Below are 24,049 nucleotides of genomic sequence, written 5' to 3'. Positions count from 1 at the left end.
ATAACATGAGATTCAAATCTGGGAGGGTTTAGGGAGGAGAGAAGAATGGCCTAGACCCAGTGACAGCTGTGGCGGAAACACAGCCACCAACTGAGAGGGCTGAAGAAGCAGATATGTCCTCAGAAGAGAGCCGCATTTTAATTTTCAGTAACATGATGAAGAAAAAGTTCTGCAAATATGTTGGATCCTACTAAGTATAGCCTGGAATTCCAGAGGGCACACATTAGATTACAACCTCAATGTCCATCTATAATTTCCTGGTTATTATGGCATAGTGGATAAAGGTTTATCTGGGCTGATGCAAAGTGTTCCACATTCTCTAATAAATGAAATAGGTTAGGTAGAAGAATAGTATTGCATACACACACACACACACACACACACACACACACACACGTAGATATATAGCCTACACATGCAAAAAAAATTTCAGAAGTTGATAAGAAATAATTAGTAGTGTGGACCTCTAGAGGAACTAAGTTTAATGTTGAAGAGAGATTTTTTACCTTTATTTTATACCGTGCCGTAGTGCAGTATTGCGATGTACAATGACATGTGAGACAATTAAAATGTGAATACTTATTGGCTCTTTGATATTAAGGAATTGTTGATTTTTCTTAGGTCTGACAAGGGTATTGTGGTTATGTTTTAAAAGGTTATAATTTAGAGATACACATAAATATTTACAGATCAAATCTTTCTAGGCATTGACCTACAAATAATATGAAAGGGAGTGTAGTATAAACAGGGGACTTAGATAAAATAAGATCATTCAGGAGTTGAGTAAGGTTAAATCCCCATGGGGATTCATTAGCTACTCTTCTACTTTTAGATATATTTCAAATTGTCTATAATAAAGTTTTAGAAAATAACTTTTAACTTATAGGACATTATAATAGGTAATAGCTAGTCACATCAAATTTTGTGTCAATTCCATAAATTATTATTTGTATTAAATTTGAGGAAAAGTAGTGGTATAAGTGTTCATGGTCCCAGCCCTCATGCTTATGACTTAACGGGGAAAACAATTAGCAATCAAAAAAACAAACTATGAGATAGATGGAGGAGGACCTTGTAAGTCATGCTGAGGAGTTTAGGTTTCATCCTGAAAATAAGCAGCAGCCATTTAAGTGTTTTAGCCAGAGAAACATATCATCAGGTTTCTCCATATTATTCACTCTAACTTGATGATCTGATTAAAAAAGGGCCAAATAGTGGTGGAGGGTGGTCAGTTACAGTTGTCTAGGCTTACACTGGCGGAAGTTAGCAACATGAAGGGTGAGCAGAGGAGGGAGAATCAGCAAAGAAATTGAAAAGAAATGGTGGGTAAAGATGAGTGGTGTCATAAAGATGGGAGACATGGTCTCAAGGGTCAAACACCAACCAGGGGTTAAGCAGGGTGACAATTTATTACCTAAACCACATAAGCCATAAAGGTGTTTATCTGGCCATTCCTTTTCTCAGAAAGACACAATAGCTTTCCATGATCCCTAAGAATAATGTCTGCCCTCCTTGTTGTGGCATTCAAGGCTCCAGTCTTCTCTCTCTGGATATCTCTTTATGCATTATATGCTCAGGATACACTGGTTTGATTTGATGGAATAAGCTGAGAAATTTTATGACTTCTTACTTTGGAAAATGCTGTTCAGACTGAGCATAATTATTTTTCTCTATCAAAACTTGTCTCATCTTTGTCTAAATACCAACTTCGCGATGATCCTCCCTAGTCCGTATCCATTTCTCCTCCCTGCACGCCCTAAGCACATTAGCTGGACCTTGGTTTTGCACTTAGTCACTTCTGTGTGGCTTTATGCATATTATAGTGGTTTTCATATCTTCTCCCCGACTAAGTTAGAAACATTTTGAGAGCAAACAATGTGTTAATTCAACTTTATCTTCCTTGATTAGCTTCCCTCTTTTAGTGGCCAATAAATATTGAATGAAAATGATTTCTTATCCCCTTGTGTACAACAAAATCTAGATTAATGACAAAGTTTCCATAGGAAAATTTGATTTTAGCTTAATGCATGGTCAACCATGTTGTAAACATGTGTGAAAACCTTAAGATATCAAATGACAGGGCAAATTTAAGAGAGTGCATAAAATTCTTTATTTAGAACAATAAAGTATATGTATATATAATGTAATTTCAAATTCAAACCTGTATAAAAAAGGGTCAGGACATAAACCTATTTTAAAAAGTACACATACAGTATATACACATAACACATCACATTTTACAACTTTTATTTAATTAAACCTCAGCCATAATAAAACTATTTAGAATAGTGTTGACATCCATTTACATTACAATATGCAAACTCCAATCTATGACTGACGAGCAATATATCTGTGCATCCATCTAAATGTCTGAATACTTTTCAAGTCCACTGATTTAAAAAACAGTGGCAAGTGGGACACTATAATCACACATTAATCCTTAGAATACAGGAGAATAGGATATTTTGATTGGAAAATTTTATTTAGTGAGTCTTATAGCTCAGAAATCAAGCAACTGAAAATACTATGGTTTTTAAGCAATTATTATCTTATTTTTAAAAACATCATAAGGATGTAGTTGGAGATGGCAGTTACAAATTTACAGTGCTTAGCAAACATTTTAGGATCATAAATATCCATTTTAATATGGATTATTTCTAAAACAATATCGTTAGGAAATGAAAGTACCATTATTTTATCTTTACAAAGGCGTTTCCAGACTTAGTGAAAAGTTGCAACACCATAAATTGTGTGATCAAATACTACAAATGAACTAGTCAGAATTTCCATCTGAATGTTCATATTTTAATGCCAATTTCAAAATAATAGTTTCAAAGATAGGCTGGTTTACTTTAAAACTCTTATCCCACTTTTCAATTGTAAAATGTAATTTATGGATTACCCCTTTCCAAATGGATTCTAAATTATGTTTTGGCATTCAAAAACTTCATGACCATCTGACATTTTCTGCTCTTAGCTTTTAATAAAATAAGGGCATTTGAATGCTTAATGTGGTGTATTTCCAAATGTTACACACATCATATGGTATCTCTTCCTGACTAAAATGTACTAGTGGTTTTCACTCTTCAGAGGTGATCCAAAAATGTTTATTTAAGCAAAGGAGAAAGCCATCTCTTGTATAAATGGTTATCCAATTCACCTCACAGGAGACTGAATTTCACTTTTACTAATGGACCCTATTTACATTACAAACAAGAACAGCAATGACTTTTTATGTTCAAACTGCTTATTCACAACGATCAGAGTTGGACATTTTATATGGAACAATTTTAACTATCTTTGTCAGTCATATATCAATAGGTTTCACACCTAAGATGTGACCTCCGACTTCACCATATAGATAAATAAAAAATTGAGATCCAAGGAGGGGAGGTGATTTACCAACATCAGTTAACGGCAGTGGAGCCTCCTGACCATGTTTCCCAACATCCATCCCACTACGTCAAACTGCCTTTTTAAAAAATACATTTTTTTGTTCAAGAAGCATAAATATGGAATGGCTAAAAGCTCTACACTGGGATTACATTTTGAAACAAAATCTTGCTGCAGCAAAACATTAAGAAGAAATATCCATGAATTCTGAATAGACTTTTTTGTTAATTTAACTTCAATTGAATTAGAGTACCAAAAAATGCCACCACATTTCTCCAAAGTACTTTAATGGTCAATGAAATGTGTTTCTTACTAAAAGCAAACACTTCATTATGGACACATACTTTTTCATTTTTCACATAATCCTTTGTTAAGAGGATGGGTTACTTATTCTATTATTGTATTAAAAAAACAATTTTTCTCTGACTCATTAACAATTGGCAGTGTGATAAGCACATTAGATTATAATATGGAATCCAAGAACACTTCCATATCATTGGGCAGACACCGTTTATCACAGAGCCAGTTTCTTGATGGACTTGGGTTCTACCAAAGACGTACAAAGCTTTTGGTATAATTTAGAATCTGCAGACTTCTGAGGTCATTTTAAAAGGCAATTTTGAAACATTACAAAAGAGAACTATCAGATACATGACACCAATTTAAAAGGTGATTTCATGGTTTACAATGTCAGTTGTGCGTTTTCCATGATTTATGAAGAAAGATATTCAGAGCAAATATTGGATAAAATAAAGCCAAGATATATATGTGTATTTTTTTTATCTCAAAGCAGATACGACACAGTTAATGCCCAAGCAGCTAGCATCCAAAATAACGTTCAGCATTTTTCTACTGTTCATGCACTTTATAGAACTTTAGTGTTTTAAAAATTGGTAATCCATGTAACTCAAGGAACCAATACGTTTATTTATGCAGAATACATCTCCCCTCGCCTACTATGCCAAATTTCATAACTTGCTGAATTTGTCTATTTAATTCTATTGATTAGGACCATGACCTCAAGTGTTAAAACCCAGCTACTAGCTTTGAGAACAAAAGTACATTTACTGTACTCTCAAGCTCATTAAATAGCACTTTCATGTGCCTAAGAAAATCAAAACCATTGGCAAAATAGACCAAACTATTAGATTGAGAAGTATCAATCTTCTCAATCTACACATGACCTACACACACAATGCATATTAATCTATGTCAATTTTCCTCAAAACATCAATATCACACACCGAGACAGGTCCCTTCAGCAATTAAACTGATTTCTGATTTTATTATTAATCAATTGTACCATGGGATATCTGAGGGCCTGAATAAATTAATGCAGCTTCCCAAAACACCTAGGTTGGATGTAGCAAAATGACTAGTGTTTGAAGAACCACAGCACTTTAGAGAAGGAAGGGATCATAGAAATTATCTGGGCTCTTTGGTACAAAAAAGAGCCAAGGCCACTTAACTGGAGTTGTATTGGGATCAGCTTTGAACGTAAGCTAAAATCCAATGATATTAGAAATTCTTGGACTTTTGAAATCAAAGGAAAGTTAGCTTTTTATGCTCTTTCGTATCACTACATTGAAAATGGTCATCTGATGATGGTAGAACACGGCAATAATGTTATTACAAGGATTAAGTTAGAATGGAAAGCTTTGGAGTCCTTTATGTGTATGTTTGTAACATATTAAAAGAATCTTCATCAGAATAAACCATAAGAAATCATTCTTTGACTTTAGTCAGATGTTCCTTTCACTATTAAAAAAATTGGCAAGGGAATTCACATAATCTCTTGTAAATTCTAGTTTAAAAGCGCAATGTCCATCTTGGAAATTCTTGCCAAATTCACTCTTAATATGACAAACGCCATCACAAATTTTAAATAGCAAACTGACATGCATAACTACATAAAGCTCTCTTATTTTTAATTCCTAAACCTTAATGACTATAGAGCGCCTGATTTTAAATAAATGGATCCTTTAAACAGATAATGGTGATTATACTATAAATAACTAAAGTTTCCCGATTCCTTGCATTCTTGTAAAAGCCAAGTAACCTAGTTTTCAACACCCATATCAGCATGTGGGTGTGGTTTCCTAACCTTAGATACTAAATATCATAATTTATTTTTACTCTCCCATGGCAGAAATTGAAAATGGGACTTTTCATACATTCAGCAATTTCTCCTAAGTCCCTTTACATAACTCTGTAATAGTTTTAGAATATAAACACTTCATAATAGATTTTGCAAGCACGATTTATACACTCTATAGTGGTCAAGGTAAAAGGCCGTCTTCACCAGGGGTGCCAAATGTCCTCCACGGCGACTGCCCCACTGTTCAATGTTCATAGCTTCTTTGTGTGATGACTCTTTCGGAGTCTTCCCCTCTACAAAGGCATCACTGTTCTAATGCAGTACTGGCTCCCCTACACAGATAGATCCAGCCAGCCATGTCCATTTGTCTAGTGGGATGTAGGTGGGCGTGGCTCATGTCAGGAAGAGACCAAGATCAGACCCATATCATTAATCAGCAGATACAAGGCTGACACATTGCCTACTCCAATCAGTTTGTTCCCACTGCTTTCTATATGTACAGTGGTTGACACTATTAGGTTTTTGTTTTTAAAATTTTTTCTAGATCCCTTTGAGAAAGATTATTACCCCAACTATCCAGGCTGAAATCTACTTGCAGAGACCAAAATAACTAGGAACTGCAGGTTGTAACTGAAAGCAAAGCTGTGTGGCTTTTCAGCAATTAGACATCTCTGGAGGCATGCAAAATGATGCATGCAGTCTGGAACACGTGCTTTCTCCTCTGACATCAGCTATAAGTTCTAAATGAGACCACAAGTCCACCAGGTCCTTAAAATAGAGTCCTGCTCCATGCAAGTTCTTCTTTATATATGATTAATTCAGTGCCAGTTTCACAGTAAAACACTTTGTTCCAATTTCTGAATCATCCATACAGAGTTGTGGGTAGCAAGAACAGATAAAGATGCAGTCTGTCACTCCAGACAGAATATGAATTTGTTTAAAGCTGCTTCATTTATGAAGCAAACATGAACTGTTACCCGCCTAGAGAGGAAAGAAACAAGAGAGATTATGGCATATCTGCTTTCTGCCTTCTTTTCATTCTCAATGGCTGAATTCATATAACTACCGAATGAGTAACAGACTTAGAACGCATGCTTCACTTACACGGCCTACGAGAACTTAATAAACGTTTTCCTAGATACACTGATCAGTCACTCTCTATGATCTCCCTGGTAACAATTAACATTATCTGAAATGATCTCGCTTAGTGTTCATCGATTGTCTCCCCCATTAGAATGTAAGTTCCAAGAGGACACAGAGCTTTGCCTGTCAATACTGCTCTACTCCAACCCCTAGCACAGTGCCTGGTACAAAACTGATACTCAATAAATATTTCTTGAACATAAGAATGGATGAATGAATGCCCTGTGGCTTTCGTACCCCCAGGCATACCACAGATTATCTCCACTTGTGATAAGAGGGTTATCAATCTCCGTAGCCTTGGATTTCTCTAAGAAGGCTCTGAAAAGTTAGTAGATAGGTAGCGAGGGGAGAGGGTGTGAAGGACAACAGCAGTGTCTAGACAGAGAAGACATGGAGATAGATGGAGTTGCATGAAAGAGATATGGGACAGATGGAGAAGCCAGTCAGAGGCCACCAACAAACAGCAGCCTCTCGGCCAGTGAGCAGTGCCAGTATCCTGACTGCCTAGCCACGTGCTAGCAATCACTTCTCCCAACTGAGGAACAGCAGCAGCAAGATCTCATTCAATACTCGCCGCCAAAAAAAGAGAAATCCTGGCACCACATCCTGCCAAGGCCTCTGGGGAAGTTCACTTGGCCTCAGCACAGCTTCGGGACTTGTTGAAGCATGAAAGCCAGACTTTTCGTTCCTCAGTGCGGGTGTTAAACCACCGAGCTTTGGACTCAGCTTTCAGACTTTTCGACTTTTAAGTAAAGTATTTGTACTTCCTTAACTATTTTTTATTATAGACAGCATCTTCACGCTATCTGCAATCACAGCCGTTAAATCAATGTGTATTTGGCATTTCTTTTCTCTCCGATTCACTCCTCTCTCGCTATCTTTGCCCCTATTTATCAATCCCAGAGTCACAGATCACCGGTTTCAAAATATTGGAGATCACTACACAGGTTAGGTATAAAATAAGTAGGACAGTATTTTTTCCAGTCTTTCTAAATGTAATCGATTAAAAACTATATCACACAACAATTTACCAAACAGAATTCTAGAAAATAGACAACCTGTATTTAAGAAAGCAGAATTAAATCTTCAAGGAAAAATTACGAAACATGAAGAGAAAACTTCAGAAGTCCAAAATACATGACAGCTATTTTAAAAATAAAGCTTGGTTATTAAAGCAAAAGGGAATCACAAAAAAAGCAAAAGGATTTTTTTTTAAAAAAAGCTACAAATCATTTGAAATTCTAAACTTAATCAAACGTAGAGAAACAAGATTGGAAATCTATTTCTGACTTTGTCCCCGAGTCATTTAGCAAATAAAATAAACTTGAAAGCTGACAACTCTTTTCTCATAGAACAAAACTACAATTTTTGTAATGATACCTTGGATTCTTGCAGCAACCCCATGAAATAAGCAGGGTAGTATTATTATCCCTTCATTATACATGAAAAAGTAGAGGCTAAAAGACAACTACTCATCCAGGAACCTACAGCTGGTTAAGCTGCAGAGCCAAGGTTTGAACCCAAGTTTTGAAGCCAAGGTTTGAATCCCTTCTAATCCTCTGCATCACAATGTGTCTACAGAAAGAGAGCTCGAAAACAAAACCCACAAAGCTCCAGAAATTCTTAGAAAATAGTTGGTAAAGAGCCACAGATCTTGCCATTTGGTAACCAAGCATCCCCAAGTACTGGGCGCTGAACAACTCAACTTGACTCAAGCTCATCTGTATTCCAATTCTAGGATCTATTTTCTTCTGTCTTAGTTTAGATCTATCAGAAACTTCCAGGTTGTGTTTCTTTTATGAGTCGCTCCACCAGCCTAATTATATAAGAATTACTTTCTACACTTACCATGCTGGGGTAAGTCCATAAACACTGCTAACTGAGTGTTTACAAACTCATGCTGTTTATTGTCAACCAAACTGGGCCTTCTCTGTGACTATGCAGTCCTTCTCCCAAGGTCTCAATTAAAATTCTTTGTAGATGACTCCCAAATCCCAAACCTATTATGTCCAGCCCTGACTGTTCTCTCAAGTTCCCAGGCTAACATATTTCGCCACTCGTCAATATATACTAACAGCTCCTTCTCCCATTTTCTTTTAATGGCACCCCCATATCTGGTTAGTCCCATAGGCTCCAAATCATCCTTGAGTTCTGCCTGTGAGGTCAAGCCTCACATCCCATGGGTAACTAGGATTTGTTGATTCTCTTAATGCAGTGTCTCCAAAATGGTCCATGCTTTCCTGTTTCTATGGCCCTGACCCTAGTTCAGGTCATCATTCTCTCATATCTATTTAGAAGATTGGCCTCCTAAGTGGATTCCCTGACTCCAGCTCACCACTCCCATCCATCTGGCCACATCAATATCTGATTACTTTCCTAAACCTTCCAACAACCCCTTATATTACTCAATAGAGTGTAAGCCCTGTACTTGGAATTCAGATCCTTTTTCAAACTGATGCCCACCCTTTCTTCTCAGCATTTTAACCCTTTATGTGTGACCTCCACTGGAGTCCAGCTGTACAAACTCTCCTGAACACAGTCTGTACTGTGGCCTCCCTGACTTAGTTATGCCATTTACACTATCTGGATTATCCCTTCCCTGTTGCTAACAAAATTTCACCAATCATCCAAGATCTAGCTCTGTATACATGCCACCTCCATCATCTACACAATGAAGCTTTTCTCCTGTTGGTAGTGATTTCTCTCTCCCTTCAAATAAGGCAATTGTATATGTGTGTATGGTAAAATTCTAAGGGATGCCATCCATACCAACGTCTAGAGGTATGTTGAGGGCACGTCCTGCACAACCATATGTAGTGGCCTTGCCTTTAGTCTCTCATTGCATTTTCTTGGTAAGCCCCTTCTGTTGCTTTTTAACTTTGTAAACTTCTAGTTTCCTTTGTAAAATACATTATCATGCATACGTCTTATTTCTTTTTGCAGGCTATAAGCAATTTGAGGATGCAACTACGTTACATTAAGCTTTGTATCCAACAATGCACCTACTGGAGTTTGTTAGAATCACATTTGTGGGAAGAATGAAGCATAAAATTTTCCTATGATATACTCTATTTTCTTCGTTTTCTTAAACTGAGCTACCCAAAACCCAATAAATGAAAACTTCTTGTGGGATGCCACATGTGGATGCTTGGCATCAGCTAGTTGACTAAGTGGATTTTTAACTTTTCTTATATTTTCATGTTTGATGTCAAATAAACACAGTTTTAACATATTTTCTCTTAGAGGCAATGCCTTTTGTTTTTAGTTCATTTTTCCTTCCTTGTATTTAAAATATCAAACCCTTCTTCTCTTCATTTTCCAATTATAAGTTGGAGAACTAACTACTCCGTATGTTTCCTAGTCTAGTATTCCAATATTTGTCCTGATTTAATTTGTTTTAGTTGGTGAAACTTCCATTTCAGGGAGAAATCCTTGCCATAAACCTGAGTCATTCCCTGCATTTTTCCCTTTCTTGTTAACCAACGAAATGACTATAATCTAAATTATATCTAATTTTTAAAACGTAATTACAACTCCACATGTCATTTCTATCTTGGTACTTTTTACTACTGCTATTCTTGTTTCTTGGCAGATTTCCCCTCCTAACACATCATAGTCTGCTCTCCCAAACCTTTCCCTCCACCACATCCCTTTCCCTAAATTATACTCCGATTTCCTTGGCAGGTTTTAAACCTCTGTTGGTATAGGGCCAAGCATAAGGCTTTACTCTATACAATGGGTACTTAATAAATGATTACAAATGATACATATACATTTTGACTCTGGGGTTTGCAGATTCATGATAATGAGCTGGTTCTTTTTTCTTCCTTTTTCCTATCTCTCCCTCAGCATTTGAATTCTTATTTACTTCTACCTACCTAAGTCTATTTTTGCTTCCGTAAATTTTATTCTCACATTACTGCAATTCTGAGATAGTTTATTCATCTCTCCATTCATTTATTCAACAAATATTTCTTCATCACTTACATGTGCAAAGCATAAGCTCTATAGGGATTCCAAAATGAAATTTAGAAATCAATCCTGCCCTCTAAGAGCTTATGGTTTAGAAGAAGACACAAAATGTCTATGTAAGTAACTACGATGTCCTACTAATATACTAGTATTATATGAAATATAATTAGAGGGCCATAAGGAGAGATTACTTTCATTTGGGAAGCTAGCTTTTTGGAGGTGGTGGTATCTGAGCCAAGACTTTAGAGGGCTTTGCAGAGATGATGAGTAATGTACTCGATGAAGAAGAATGCCACTTCTTCATTCATTCTGTCATTCATTTCACACCAACTACTCAATGATATGTGATGAGTTTATTTCTAAACAATGTGGGGCTTCTTTAACTGACTATCTAATTTGATTCATTTACACATGAGTAATATTTCATATTTTAAGAAAAATAAGTCCTTTCGCAGATGACTGCATTTCCCCTCGCCGTCCTATTGACCCAAATCGGCAAATTAAACGCATTTAATTTTATTGCAGTAAGAATATTTAACATGAGATTCACCCTCTTAACACACTGTTAAATACACAACAGAGCACTGTTAACTATAGGGATAATGTTGTACAGCAGATCTCTAGAACGTATCATCTCGCAAAAAAAACAAAACAAAACAAAACCCTACTTCAGAATAACTATCTTCCTTACCACTTGGTTACACTTGCATTTAGGGTTTATTCATTCACTCAGTTGCTCATTCAACAAACTTCTACTGAGAGCCTACAACGCATAGACAACAAGTGAGGTGCTACAGCAAGAACCAGTCAGGCTCAGTTCCAGTCCTCCAATGTTCCCTGACTAGTAGAAATGTGTGTAAGTTGCTTGACTATGGTAGCTTTAAAATGCCATCTTTTTTTCTCCTAAACAAGTGCCCTGGGTTTTCCCATCATAATCCACTCTCCAAATGTCACAGGACAAATGCCACAATTAAAAACCACACGACTAAAGACCTATGTGCCAAAACAGGATCCCAGCGATGCAATTCGAAACCAAACAACAGAGGACTTGACTTGAGCCTTTAAGACTCAATTAACCATTTAATGTGTGCTTTGTGGATGTCTGGCTTAAGGGAACTGAAATGGCAGATAGAGAAGATACAGTGAAGCTTGTGTTGGGGTTCAAGGGTAGAGAAATTGGTTTCTAGGAAAAACAATGATTTCAGCTTGGGGAATACTGCTCCAGCAAAAACAAAGGGTCTATTTGCTTACATTATCTGACAGGAAACATGAGCCTAGAGAGAAGCTAGGATGCGGAGCAGAAAAAAGGGAGGGTGCTATTCATGCTTTGGAAATGGGGATCAAGGACATGATGAAAGGCAAAACTGAAGAAGTCTGTGTCACAGCAGGGTTAAAGTGTTAGAGAAATACGTGACATAATTATTATTATATCATGTTATTTTGGGTTGTTGAAAAATGATGTTCTATAACTATAAAAGTGAGCTCCTGCGGGAGGAAAGCAGCTCTCTATGACCCACTTTTCCTAGGAAGGTTCAATCTAGAGATAAATCTCTGAATCTGGGACAGAAGTGCAAGCTAGAAGGACAGTGACCTGTAAGGAAAAGGCAAAGCTCACCACAGACAGTCTTTGTAATAATCAAGGAGAGTAAATGATCCTCTGACAATGAGGGAGTGCAGGGGAGAAGTGAGGAACTAGGAAGGTGAGAGAACGCTCATATGCCACTGTAACAAATGCACTCGGGATTCCACGGGCATGACAAAATGAACAGCCAGGTAGCAGAACTGAAGGTGAGAAGAGCATGAATCGATATCGGATCAAGATAGTGCCACTTGGGATGCTTCCCAACAGTACCTGGATCTGAGAGAGTGGACAGGAGAGGAGAGGAGCATATCAGGGCCTCCTGGCCATGCTTTCTTTCTCTCACAAGCCCTGCACAAACCCACACACTCACAATAGGGCTCTGTCAGTGGTTAATATGCAGTGCATCCTGGGCTCTGGACTGTGACTAGGCACAATTATTACCAGTCACGTGGCTGGTGGCACTTAAATACCTTGACAATTTCCCTTTCCTGACTGTTAGATATTTTAACCTTTTCTCCTTTTCCTAAAAAGGCAGGGAAATATTTTGGTTTTCGCTCATTTCAGTATCTAACATATGAGATACTTTTTCTATCATGTTATAGTAGTCACACTTAATTGAAATTGGTTTTATTTATTCTTCCTCTATTAATGATAGTTTATTTTAGTCCTAATTTGCCCTATTCCCCTTGACTAATTTATTTTCTGGCCTCAAAAATAATAAATACTCAGCTGTTAATTTTTTGTATATCTCCCACTAATCAGGACTAACACTACTGGCCTTTCAAAACTTGAGAACACACCACGAATTAGATACGCACAATTCAATTATGTAACAGCTTCAGTGAATATACTGACATCAGCTTGATAGAAGACAATAAATTTTGGCATTGAAGATACTGTATAGCTCGGTAAATCTTTCAGTTTAAATTCTAAAAACTTACCAATGTACGAAAGTAACAGTGTTGATACAAGCCACAATTACACTTCTTGAAACTCTCTCTCTTTTTCTTGCAACATACTGAAAAACAACAAGAAAAATGCTTATTTGCTTTTGGACAGAGATTCTGAAGTACACCATGATCTGGGCAATGTAAAAGGCAGTTTTTTCTGTAAATACAGTAGCAAAAGGTTGCAAAATTGAGTGGGAAGCTTACCTTCATAAGTATTACTACAGGGAAGAGGGAAGACTTTATCTGCCTCAATATAGTCTTCCCAAGTAGTTTAAAAAATTCTCTATGCATATGCATACACACATACTAAAAAGCTTACATGCACTTAATATGTAAATATGTATACACAGGCATGATATGAGAAAGTAACATGCCAAATGAAAATTATAACTGAATGTAAAATCAAACTATTAGTAACTGGAGCAATTTGGAGTAAGGTGAAAAAGTGATCAGGGTCAGCTACAGTAAATGGAAAAGTATCTTAAAACAATTTTTGTATGTGGCTTTGGAGAAAATACTGAACAGGTCGAGAAACGTTAAGGGCTCTGAAGGCCAGCATGAAGTCAAATATCTTAAGTATGCAAGAGAAAATCACTGAAAGTATCTTGACTAGGAAGTGATATTATGAACCAGGATTTAAGGAAGAATGATACAAAAGTGGAGGTTAGAAGGGCCGAGGAAAAGAAAGATTCTGTGGCAGCAACTCAGCCAAGACATCATAATGATATGGATGAAGATAATGACTATTGCCAAAGAAAGAGCTAAGCTTGGCAAGAGACTCAGAGAGAAGAATCAGTATATCCTGTAATTGGGTGGAAAAGGAGGAGAATCAGCAAACGTGCCTCCAGAGCTCTATGACCAGGAATCTAAGCAAGATTCTACTGCTTATAGAAATAAAGAAAGGAGAGATGACCAGTTTTGATACCCTAAGAAGGGTTATGAAGGCAGTTATGTGAAGGTATTCCACAGGTAAATGGAGACGTAGGATTGAAGAGAGAGTGAGAGATCAGAAATGTGGATGAACACTTGGAAGACACTGGTTGGGAGCTGCCATTATGAGACTGAACAACTTCTTAAAGACATTACGAGCATGTGCTGGTACATGACAAGGCAACGTCAAGCTTACTTATGCACACATTTAGTAAAACAGAATACCTTATCTCATTATCCTCTTCGTTAATCTGTATATTTTCAACTGCCCTTGTAAGATTTGGTTGTTTCTTCTGGGAAAAGAACAATGACATGTATTGTAAAAATAGCAATGAATGGTATAATAGTTAAGAGGTAAATGTTCTCCACTTTTATGTCAATAACTCCACTAACAGTTTTCTTCCGCAAGCAGCATGTAAAATATTTTTGCAATAAGAAATTGTGAAAAATGCACAGTATTATCAACTCAACATTTTTAGGATGTTGGAGGTGAAAGAGTAATAAAGAAACTGAAAGGTTTAAATAGTAATCAAATTCAAAAGACGTTTCAAAAAGCTGAGTCACAATGATTCAGCACATTTTAAAATTTAGACAGGCTTCAATTAGAAGAGAACAAAAGACTGGAAATCCAAAATAGCAGATAACACAAATGGCATTTCTATTTGGCTTGAAGTCCATCATATGATTTTCAGCATATTTTCTTCCTTGTTATATTTAGTTCAGGCCATTAAAATCAGTTCCCATTTCTTAAGTGTGCATTCTTAGCTAGAGGGGTTGCCCCCAAAGGATAATGAGGAATGGGGGGAAATCCTTCTAAGATATACATTCTGTTGAGACTATAAGTTAAGGTAGGTAGGACTTATCTTATTGTTTTCTTTTGTCTTTTTTTTTTTTTTTTTGAGTAAGATCAGCCCTGAGCTAACACCCATGCTAATCCTCCTCTTTTTGCTGAGGAAGACCAGCTCTGAGCTAACATCTATTGCCAATCCTCCTCCTTTTTTTCCCCAAAGCCCCAGTAGATAGTTGTATGTCACAGTTGCACATCTTTCTAGTTGCTGTATGTGGGACATGGCCTCAGCATGGCCGGAGAAGCAGTGCGTCGGTGCACGCTCGGGATCCGAACCCGGGCCCCCAGTAGTGGAGCGTGCGCACTTAACCGCTAAGCCACGGGGCCGGGCCCTTATTGTTTTCTTGATAGGATCTTTTCTTGAAAAAGGTCAGTTTGTCAGTTATCAGTTATGTAAATATAGTAAGAATAAATAAATATGCAAAGCTCAGAAAGTTTCTGATCAGGAAAAATAAAACAGCAGCACTTACCTTCCAGTACAAGGCTCCAAAAGCAAACCCAATTACAAGAGAAAAGAATGCCGGCAGCGCCATGGCTGCCCATTGTAGACTGGAGTCTCCAGTGGAATTTGAGGCCTTCCCTGTAATTTAAAGAGGACGGTGGTGAACATAGCACATCCACGCTAGAGGTTTTGCTCTTATGCTGTGGTTGTTCCCAACTCTTTCCGTACTGTACTCTTGACCTATCTCTGTTTAAAATATTTGAAATGCTGATTTTTCTGCTGAGTATTGTTTTAGGGCGGCAATACACGTCCATGTAGTCTCCAAAAGATAAATATGTTGAAGAAGGAAAGGAGCTCCACAGACAGAAGGAGATCTGACTAGGTTAATGTTGACACATATGGAACACAGACTTCACATATTCCTGGCGGGAAAATGATGTATACTATCAAGCAAATCAAGCAGCAGCAAGTATTAGGAGTCGTGCCCTGGAGCTGCAAGCCAGTCTTCTCTGACGACATCATTTTTCTCTCCCCGCAAGAGTCATAAGATGGGATTTGGTATAACTGAAGTGGTACTATTATTACAATAACATAGCTACTTTGAGGGTTATATAAGATTATATGCGCTAGTCTGGGATTTAACCACTATTCGTAAAACTGTTTTCCATGAGAAAATGGATTCAGTTATAAGCAATTTCTACCTTTTTAGGAATTTTAATATCACTATTTGGAAATAATTTGGCTTTTTGTGTTTGTATACCAGTAACACGTTTGAATTCTCCTTGATGGCCAACCTGCTACGGCCCACACTGTCTATCGGGATTGCTGGCATATAATTTGGATAGATTTGACCAGGTAACCTCCTTGAGGGGCCCTAACCAATGTCTACAGAGAGAACAAAGGATGCTATTGGTCTTTAGTCCTCAGACCCCAATGGAAAACTAATGAGCTAAGATGGTGCTGTGGAGAACTCCATTACTACCTATGTTTGGGCAGCCAGATGCCCTGGAATCAAGGTAGCCTAACACTCTGTTCTTCCTGTTCTATCCAAAGGCCAAATCTTGAAATGCACCATTCAGACCAGAAGAAAGACTACACTCTTCTGCAAGGGTCAGGAGGAGCTTACTAGAGTGTGAGGTATTCTGAGATTCCCCATTTAAAATCCTTCCCAGGTAGGAGGACAGCTCCTAAGGGGGGTGTTGCAAAAAGAGCCATGCTGGCAGAAAGACCTAACTAAGGAAAGCTCACCTCACTCTTCACAGTACTGTGATTTTCTTTGTTTTTTTGAGGAAGACTGGCCCTGCACTAACATCTGTTGCCAATCTTTCTTTTTTTTCTTTTTTCTCCCCAAAGCCCCAGTACATAGTTATGTATCTATAGATGTAGAGCTGTAGCTCTTCTATATGGGACGCCACCTCAGCATGGCTTGATGAGCGGTGAGTAGGTCTGCACCCAGGATCCGAACCAGCGAACCCCCGGGCTGCCGAAGCGGAACGCATGAACTTACCCGCTACACCACCAGGCTGGCCCCAGTACTGTGACTTTTTAACCACTTTGAAAGTTCCACCCCCAGGACTATGGCCCCAAACAAAGTCCTAGAATCTGACTAGCACACAGCAGCAGTCCTCCTGCAGGAGAGAGGGAAGGAGAGGCAAGGTAAAGACTGAGAGGGGAAGGGGACCACAGGAAGTGAGCTTCACCTCCTAGAGAGGTCAATGTTACCTTGCTTTTGTTGTTATTTCTCTTGTTAATACAAACGGCTTAATAGCCAGGCCTTTGGTTCTCTCTAGTAATACTGCCATCCCTCTTGCAGGGAGAGAAAAATAATGTAACCAGAGAAGGCTGGCTTGCACCTCCAGGGCACGACTCCTAATACTTGCTAATACTCCTAATACTCCAAGGATCAATGAGATTTGAATTGTATGCCACTAAGCCCATACGAAGGGCATTTGGGACCAAAGTCCAAGTGGGTAACAAAGCTTTGCTTTTATGTAAAAATTGCCTGAAGAAACCTTGTGGGGCGGGGAAGCTCATCTAGACAGGATTTAAGTAATCCCAGATTCCTGGGTTGCTTATCATATTAATTGTATCTCATTATTATGAAAACTGTCCCCTGTCCAAAATTCCTGGGAACTGACTTGTTTGGTTTGACTAATAATACCTGACATCTGTACAAATATAGAACACAAAAAACTGTGCTACAATTTTGCTGAACTTCTTTTTAGAGTGAGTCTGCTTATGGGTTCCATGCCTGTGAACATGGATCTCTTGGTGCTTAGAGAACACGTTAACTTGGTACTCCTCCTTGATTCAGATTCAAAGCTCACCACAATTACTGACCCACAGCCTCAGTGCATCTAATTGTGCTAATAATTGGTGAGGAACACATACTAGACATCAAACATGGCTCCAAGTACACGTGTGCGAACTCATTTAAAACTCACAGAAACGCCGTGAAGCAGATATTATCATCCTCTATTCGACTGGAGAGTCCAGAGACCCAGAGTCCAGCCCACAGTCACACAGCTAGCCAAGCGCTAGAGCTGGGATATAAACCCAGACAGTCTGACTAAAGACTGTATTCCTAGGAGATGTGTAAGGTAACAATCAGAGTAAGGATTTCCTTCTATATCATTTAAATACTGCAAGGGTGTCAACCTTAAACATTTTTTAAACATCCCTTTAGCTTGGTACAAAGGATATTATTACAATTATTTTGAAAATACAACTCCCTTTGTATAACTTGTATGCTTTTATATTAGCCCATGATTCTTCCCTACAAGCTACAGAGAGGACACCCACATCTCCGGACTACTCCTTCATATGCCCTGGTCCTCTGGCTAGTATGGCCACTTTTTGGGTCTTATCCCTGAAAACTAATATGCTTTCTTCAAATTTCCCTGATCCTACTCCCAAAAAAGTCTTACCTCCTTTATGCTACAATTAAAATGATTTACATACTTCTATTATTATACACATTATAACATGTCTATGTTATAAAATACCACAAGCGCTTTATTTATGTCTGTTTCTCTCATGAGAATGCAAGCTCCATAAGAGTTAGTCTTGTACATGGGTACCTAAGTGCCATAGTCATGAGTGACATCACCTGGCCGAAAGCTGCTGATTACGCAAGACCCATATATTTTACAAAAAGGAAGAAAAAAGAAAGCAAAACATAAAAAGAAGGCTGGCCATTCATTTTGCAATTTAATAAGTACCTTCAGACTCAGAGGTACAGGACCAAACAGGACTTGTACATTGTTTGTCTTTTAAAGTAAGTAGAAAAAACTTTTGCTTCTGACTATGACGGGAGATTAGCCTTCCCAACCTCAATTATTATTATACTAGACAAATTATATGAGGCAACTATTTTCAGACATTAGCCAACAGGCAGCACAAGAGTGTAATCCCTGAGAAAGGCCCATGATTGTCCTGGTTTTCTAGCTGGGAGGCACCTTCAGACTGAGGTATGGAAGATAGAACCCAAGTACGGCTCAGTAGTCTCACTGAGAGAAGGAACCAGATACTGAAGTTCAGGGTTGCTGATGTGGCTCAAGTTTGTGGGGCAGGGTTATTTGCAGGAAAGGAGCTGTGCAGAGAAGAGTCACCAGAAATTTCCAGAGGAGCCTCCTTAAGTCATTGGTCGAACACTAAGCTGTACGTGCACAGGGAGAGACTTCACAAAACCTAGTGATCAATAACGCCTGGGAAGCTATGACTCTTAACAGAGACCTTAGCAGTCATACAGAGACAAAGGAGTTTTGACAAGGAAGATTAGAGAGATTTTGTAGGCACTCAAGAAATACCTCAGAAATTCCATGCTGTAGAAATAAGGCTACTCTCCTTCCTCCCTCTAAGAAAGCTTAAAAACAAGCCTGGGAAAGAAGATAAAGCCAATCTACCAGTAATTGAACTGCCTAGTGAAACAAAATTCAATAGTCTCTAAAGGAATCCTATGAAATCCAGATACTCAACAACACAGTATCCATAATATCCAGCATATATTCAAAAATTACTAGCCATCTAAAGGGAAATGTGACCCATAATCAGGGAGAAAAGAATCAATCAACAGAAACCAACCCTGAGATGAGCTACATGTTGAAACTAGGAGAAAAGAACTTTAGAGCAGCTATCATAACCATATCCAAAGGCCAAAGAAAATACTGTCATCATGAATATGCAGATGAAAAATCTCAGCAGAAAAATATAAAATATAAAAAGAATCAAACGGAAATTCTAGAACACAAAGTACAAACTTAGAAATGAAAAAATGCACTGGATCCAAACCCAAAGAATGTACAACACCAAAAGTAAACCCTATGTAAACTACAGACCTTGGGTGATTATGATGTGTCCATGTAGGTTCATCAGTTGTAACAACATACCATTCTGGTGGGGGATGTTGATAATGGGAGAGGCTATGCACATATTGGGGCAGGGGATATGTGGGAAATCTCTGTACCTTCCCCTCAATTTTGCTGTGAACCTTAAACTGCTCTAAAAAAATAAAGTCTTAAAAAAAATGTACTGGATGAAAAATTCAGCAGATTAGAGATGGCAGAAGAAAGAGTCAGGGAACTTGAAAACAAGTAAGTAGAAATTCTTCTTTTTGAAGAATAGAAAGAAGTTGGGGAAAAAAAACTGAACAAAACCTCCATGATCTGTGAGACCATATCAAACTGCCTAATATATGTGTGATTGGTATATGTGTGATTATCTATAATATATGTGTGACTCCTCTCAGAAGAAGAGAGAGAATGAAGAAAAAATATTTGCAAGTATTATGGCCAAATTTTCCCCAAATTTAGGGGAAAATAAATTTACATAACCAAGAAGCTTGACAAACAACAAGAAAGATAAATAAGAAGAAAACTACTCCCAGGCACATCTTAAACTGCTGAATAGAAGAAGATTTTAAAAGGCAGAGAGAAAAATGACCCAGTACATATGAGGAAAAACCTAATATAAATGCTGGCTGCCTTTTTGTCAGGAACAAGAGAAGCAGGAAGAAAATGGATATCTTTAAAGGACTAAAAGAAAAAAATTCTGTTAACCCAGAATTCTAGATCTAGTAAAAAGTACCTGTACTACTGAAGACAAAATACAGACATATTTCAATTAAAAGAAAAAAAAATTTGTTGCCAGCAGATCTGCACTACAAGAAATACTAAAAGATGTTCTGCAGCCTGAACTTGGATTTACAAGAGGGAATGAAGAGTACAATAAATAATAAATATGTGGGTAAATATAAAAGACAATATTTAAAAGACAGACAATAGTTTAAAACAATAATTTTAAGAGTGTATCGTGGGCTTTATAACCTATGTAGATTTACATGTAAACAAAGCACAAAAGATGGTTGTAGGTAAGTGGAACTATCCTGTTTCAAGGCTCTTATACTTTTTTCTGAAGTGCTACAATAGTAACCCTTACTAATGTTACAAGTTAAGATGTATATTGTAATTCCTAAAACAATCACAAAATAATGCCAAGAGGTACTGTTGAAAAGCCAACAGAGTAATTAAAATAGAACACTAAAAAAAAAAAATTAATTAATCCAAAAGAGAGCTGGAAAAAAGGAAGAGAGGATCAACAAAAAAAATGGGGGCGATGGGCCCGCCCCATGGCCTAGTGGTTAAGTTCGGCATGTTCTGCTTCGGCAGCCTGGGTACAGTTCCCGGGCGCAGACCTACACCACTTGTTGGAGGCCATGCTGTGGTGGTGACCCACATACAAAATAGGGGAAGATTGGCACAGATGTTAGCTCAGGGCAAATCTTCCTCAGGAAAAAAAAAAAAATGGGGCAAATAAATGGTAGACCCAAATCGAACCAAACCAATAATTGTATTAAATATAAATGGATAAAACACTGTAATTAAAAGTCAAAGACAGACTAGGTAAAATAGCAAGGCTCAATTATATCATGTCTACTGAAGATGTACTTTAAAAATAAAGATAATTGGTTGAGAATAAAAGGAGGAAAAAAGATATACCATGAAAACAGTAAGCCTAAAAAAGACTGACTCAATTAATGTCAGACAAAATACACTTCAAGACAAAGAGCATTACTAGAGGCAATGAGGGATATTTCAGTAAGATATAAAGGTCAATTAATCAGGGAAGACATAACAATAATAAATAGATAAGCACCTAATACAGATCTTCAAAATATATGAAGCAAAAAACTCAGAACCCAAAAAACAAATGGCCAAATCTACAATCAAAAGGAACAATTTTTAATGCCCTTCTCTAAGTAATTGATAAAAAAACTTAGACAAAAAATTTAATAAGGATATAGAAGATCTGAACAGTACCAACCACTTTGATCAAATTTGAGAATGCTGTACCTGCTATTTGAATAACATACATAAAATAAGTCTCAATAAACTTCAAAAGATTATAGCGTATGTTCTTTGATAATAGAATTTAAAAACTGATAAAAATAAGATATCTAGAAAAACCAAATATTTTTAGACAAACAACGCACTTTTATATTACCTATGAATCGAGGAAGAAATCTCAAAGAAAATTAAAAAATATTTTTAAAGAAATGATAATGGAAACACAACATATCAAAATGTGTGGGATGCAGCTAAAGCTGCTTACAAGGAAATTTATACTGTTAAGTGCTTATATTAGAAAAGAAGAATGGTTTAAAATCAATGATCTAATTTTTCTACCTTAAGAAGTTAGAACAAGTTGATCAAATTAAACTCAAAGTAGAAGGAAGGAAATAACAAAGATAAGATTAGAAATCAATGAAATACAAACAGAGAATTTGATAAGCCAAAAGTTGCTTCTTTGAAAAGATTAATAAAATCTGTGGTTAGTAGGAAAGACCTTAACTGACTAACACATATACAATCCCTTTCAAAACTTTTCAGATCTGATGTGTTATATAATTCAGAATTTTAGAAGGTTCTGTCCTGCAAATATTGTACACTATACAGCATCCTCAGTGAGGCCTGGGTAGCACCCTGTAATCAAACACATGAATATTTCTGAAGTGAAATGTATATATAGTCCTTTCAGAAGGATAAAGACTATAAATAGCCTCATGTCAGCTCAGGTCAGGTTTTGGTGGCAAAAATTTCTAAAAAAAATTGGATTTTAGAGTTTTTTTTTTTTAATTTCTGAATTATAGAATTGCAATTGTGGATTTGTGCTCAATTGATTACTCCTTTTTATAGTTAGGTCTTGTACGTCCCTGAAAATATGACAGTGCCCCACTACTAAGTCTTAAGGGATGACTTTCCTACCTAAGATCACAGGATGAATTTTTTCCTCCTACAGCTTCCCTGAGAGTAGAGGGTCAGAATATTTAGTAAATTCAATGACCTTTATAATGACCTTTACTTGGATTTGAAAAGAGGACATTAGACTTCCAGGAACCTGGGTTCTTGGCCAAAGAGTGCAGAAATTTCAGGGAAAGAAGCATATTCTCCTCCAACATACAATTTTATAGTAAAATAATAAAATCATCAAATTTCCAAACACACAATAGCAACTACTGATATATGCAAAACTGAAAATATCCTTGTAATTCTGTATAACCAGCATTTGAACTTTCCATTTTAAAATTCCATTTTTGTCAGACAAATTCCACACAAATTATATTTTAAGTTGACAATGAAAAAAGCTCAAATCATATTTCTACAAGGAATTTCATGCCTTATTTAAAATAATTTTAGCAGCAAATTTATTGGCCAATTCTCTAAACATTATCTCAAGCTGTAGGGAAATCCAATTCTACAAACCTAATGTTTAATTCTCAGGAAGACCATAAGAGGAAGAACAGTAACAGAAACAGTATTAACAGTGATAATTGTAGAAATTTCCTTTAAAGCCCATGCAATACTCCTATAGGTGCTAATTGGAGCCATGCATGCATTAAATCAGATATGTGTACTTACTATTACTGCTACTGCTGTCATTCCTAAGGGAGCTGGCTGCAACAGGGGGTAACATAAATGGTTTTGTGACACTGACTCTGGAATCTAAATAGAAAGCAATAACGTGTCAGTGTTGCATGGCGATTTACATAAATTATAGAGTCCCCAAAAGGCCAAGGGCAATACCAGAGTACTTTCCAGGTCTGCTTCCCAAATCCAGATTATTCAGATCCTATTTATTTCATACTGGGTCCTGCTATTCTATTTTTATTAAGAAGTTCACCACAGTCACCTTATAGAACAAAGATTCATTGCTTTTGTATGCTAATAAAAGTAAATAATGCAAATTGTTGTTAATTGGATGTTTTTTTTTATAAAAGCAATTAAATTAAGATTTTGTATTACAGAGACCCAGTGGGGGAAAAAGAGAGTCTCAATACAGGGTAACTGGTGATGATCAGAATTCATGACTCAAGAATTCATTAGACCCTTAGGGAAAAGATTTGAGAAAATATTAAGAAGACTGGAGATGAAGAATAATATAATTGTACATTACTAGCAAATATCAGATTAAAAAAATGAGTGGCTATCTCATATATTGTTTACTCACACATAATTCTTTAATTTGAAAATGATGAGTATTGTTTTGGCTTAAAAACCAACACTATAATGTTCATTTCTTTCATGCCATTGATATTTACTTTTATTAGACATACACACATACATCTTCCTTTAGCTACACATATATTTGAGTCAGAGGTAGATTCTGACTTACACGTATAAGATTCAAGCTTGCT

General features: G+C 37.0%; 1 protein-coding gene across 2 annotated transcripts in view; it reads right to left on the bottom strand.

Moving 5' to 3' along the window:
- Positions 1-2,092: 2,092 nt before the first annotated feature.
- KITLG (KIT ligand) overlaps positions 2,093-24,049 on the bottom strand; it is an 83,692-nt gene continuing 61,735 nt past the window's right edge. Inside the window, exons 6-10 of one of the 2 annotated variants that reach the window (XM_004417929.3) lie at positions 23,274-23,357; positions 15,386-15,495; positions 14,294-14,361; positions 13,130-13,206; positions 2,093-6,472 (exon numbers count right to left, since the gene is read on the bottom strand). In XM_004417929.3, the coding sequence (XP_004417986.1) occupies positions 13,167-13,206; positions 14,294-14,361; positions 15,386-15,495; positions 23,274-23,357 (302 nt within the window). In that variant the 3' untranslated portion in view covers positions 2,093-6,472; positions 13,130-13,166. The remainder of the gene's footprint in view (positions 6,473-13,129; positions 13,207-14,293; positions 14,362-15,385; positions 15,496-23,273; positions 23,358-24,049) is intronic. The other variant, XM_004417931.3, reaches the window with a different exon arrangement.

Source organism: Ceratotherium simum, chromosome 25 (genome assembly GCF_057802395.1).
Source record: "Ceratotherium simum simum isolate JZ-2026a chromosome 25, ASM5780239v1, whole genome shotgun sequence".
NCBI classification, from domain to species: Eukaryota; Metazoa; Chordata; class Mammalia; order Perissodactyla; family Rhinocerotidae; genus Ceratotherium; species Ceratotherium simum.
Note: the sequence above shows the minus strand (reverse complement) of the source record. Positions and strands in the feature narration are given on the sequence as shown.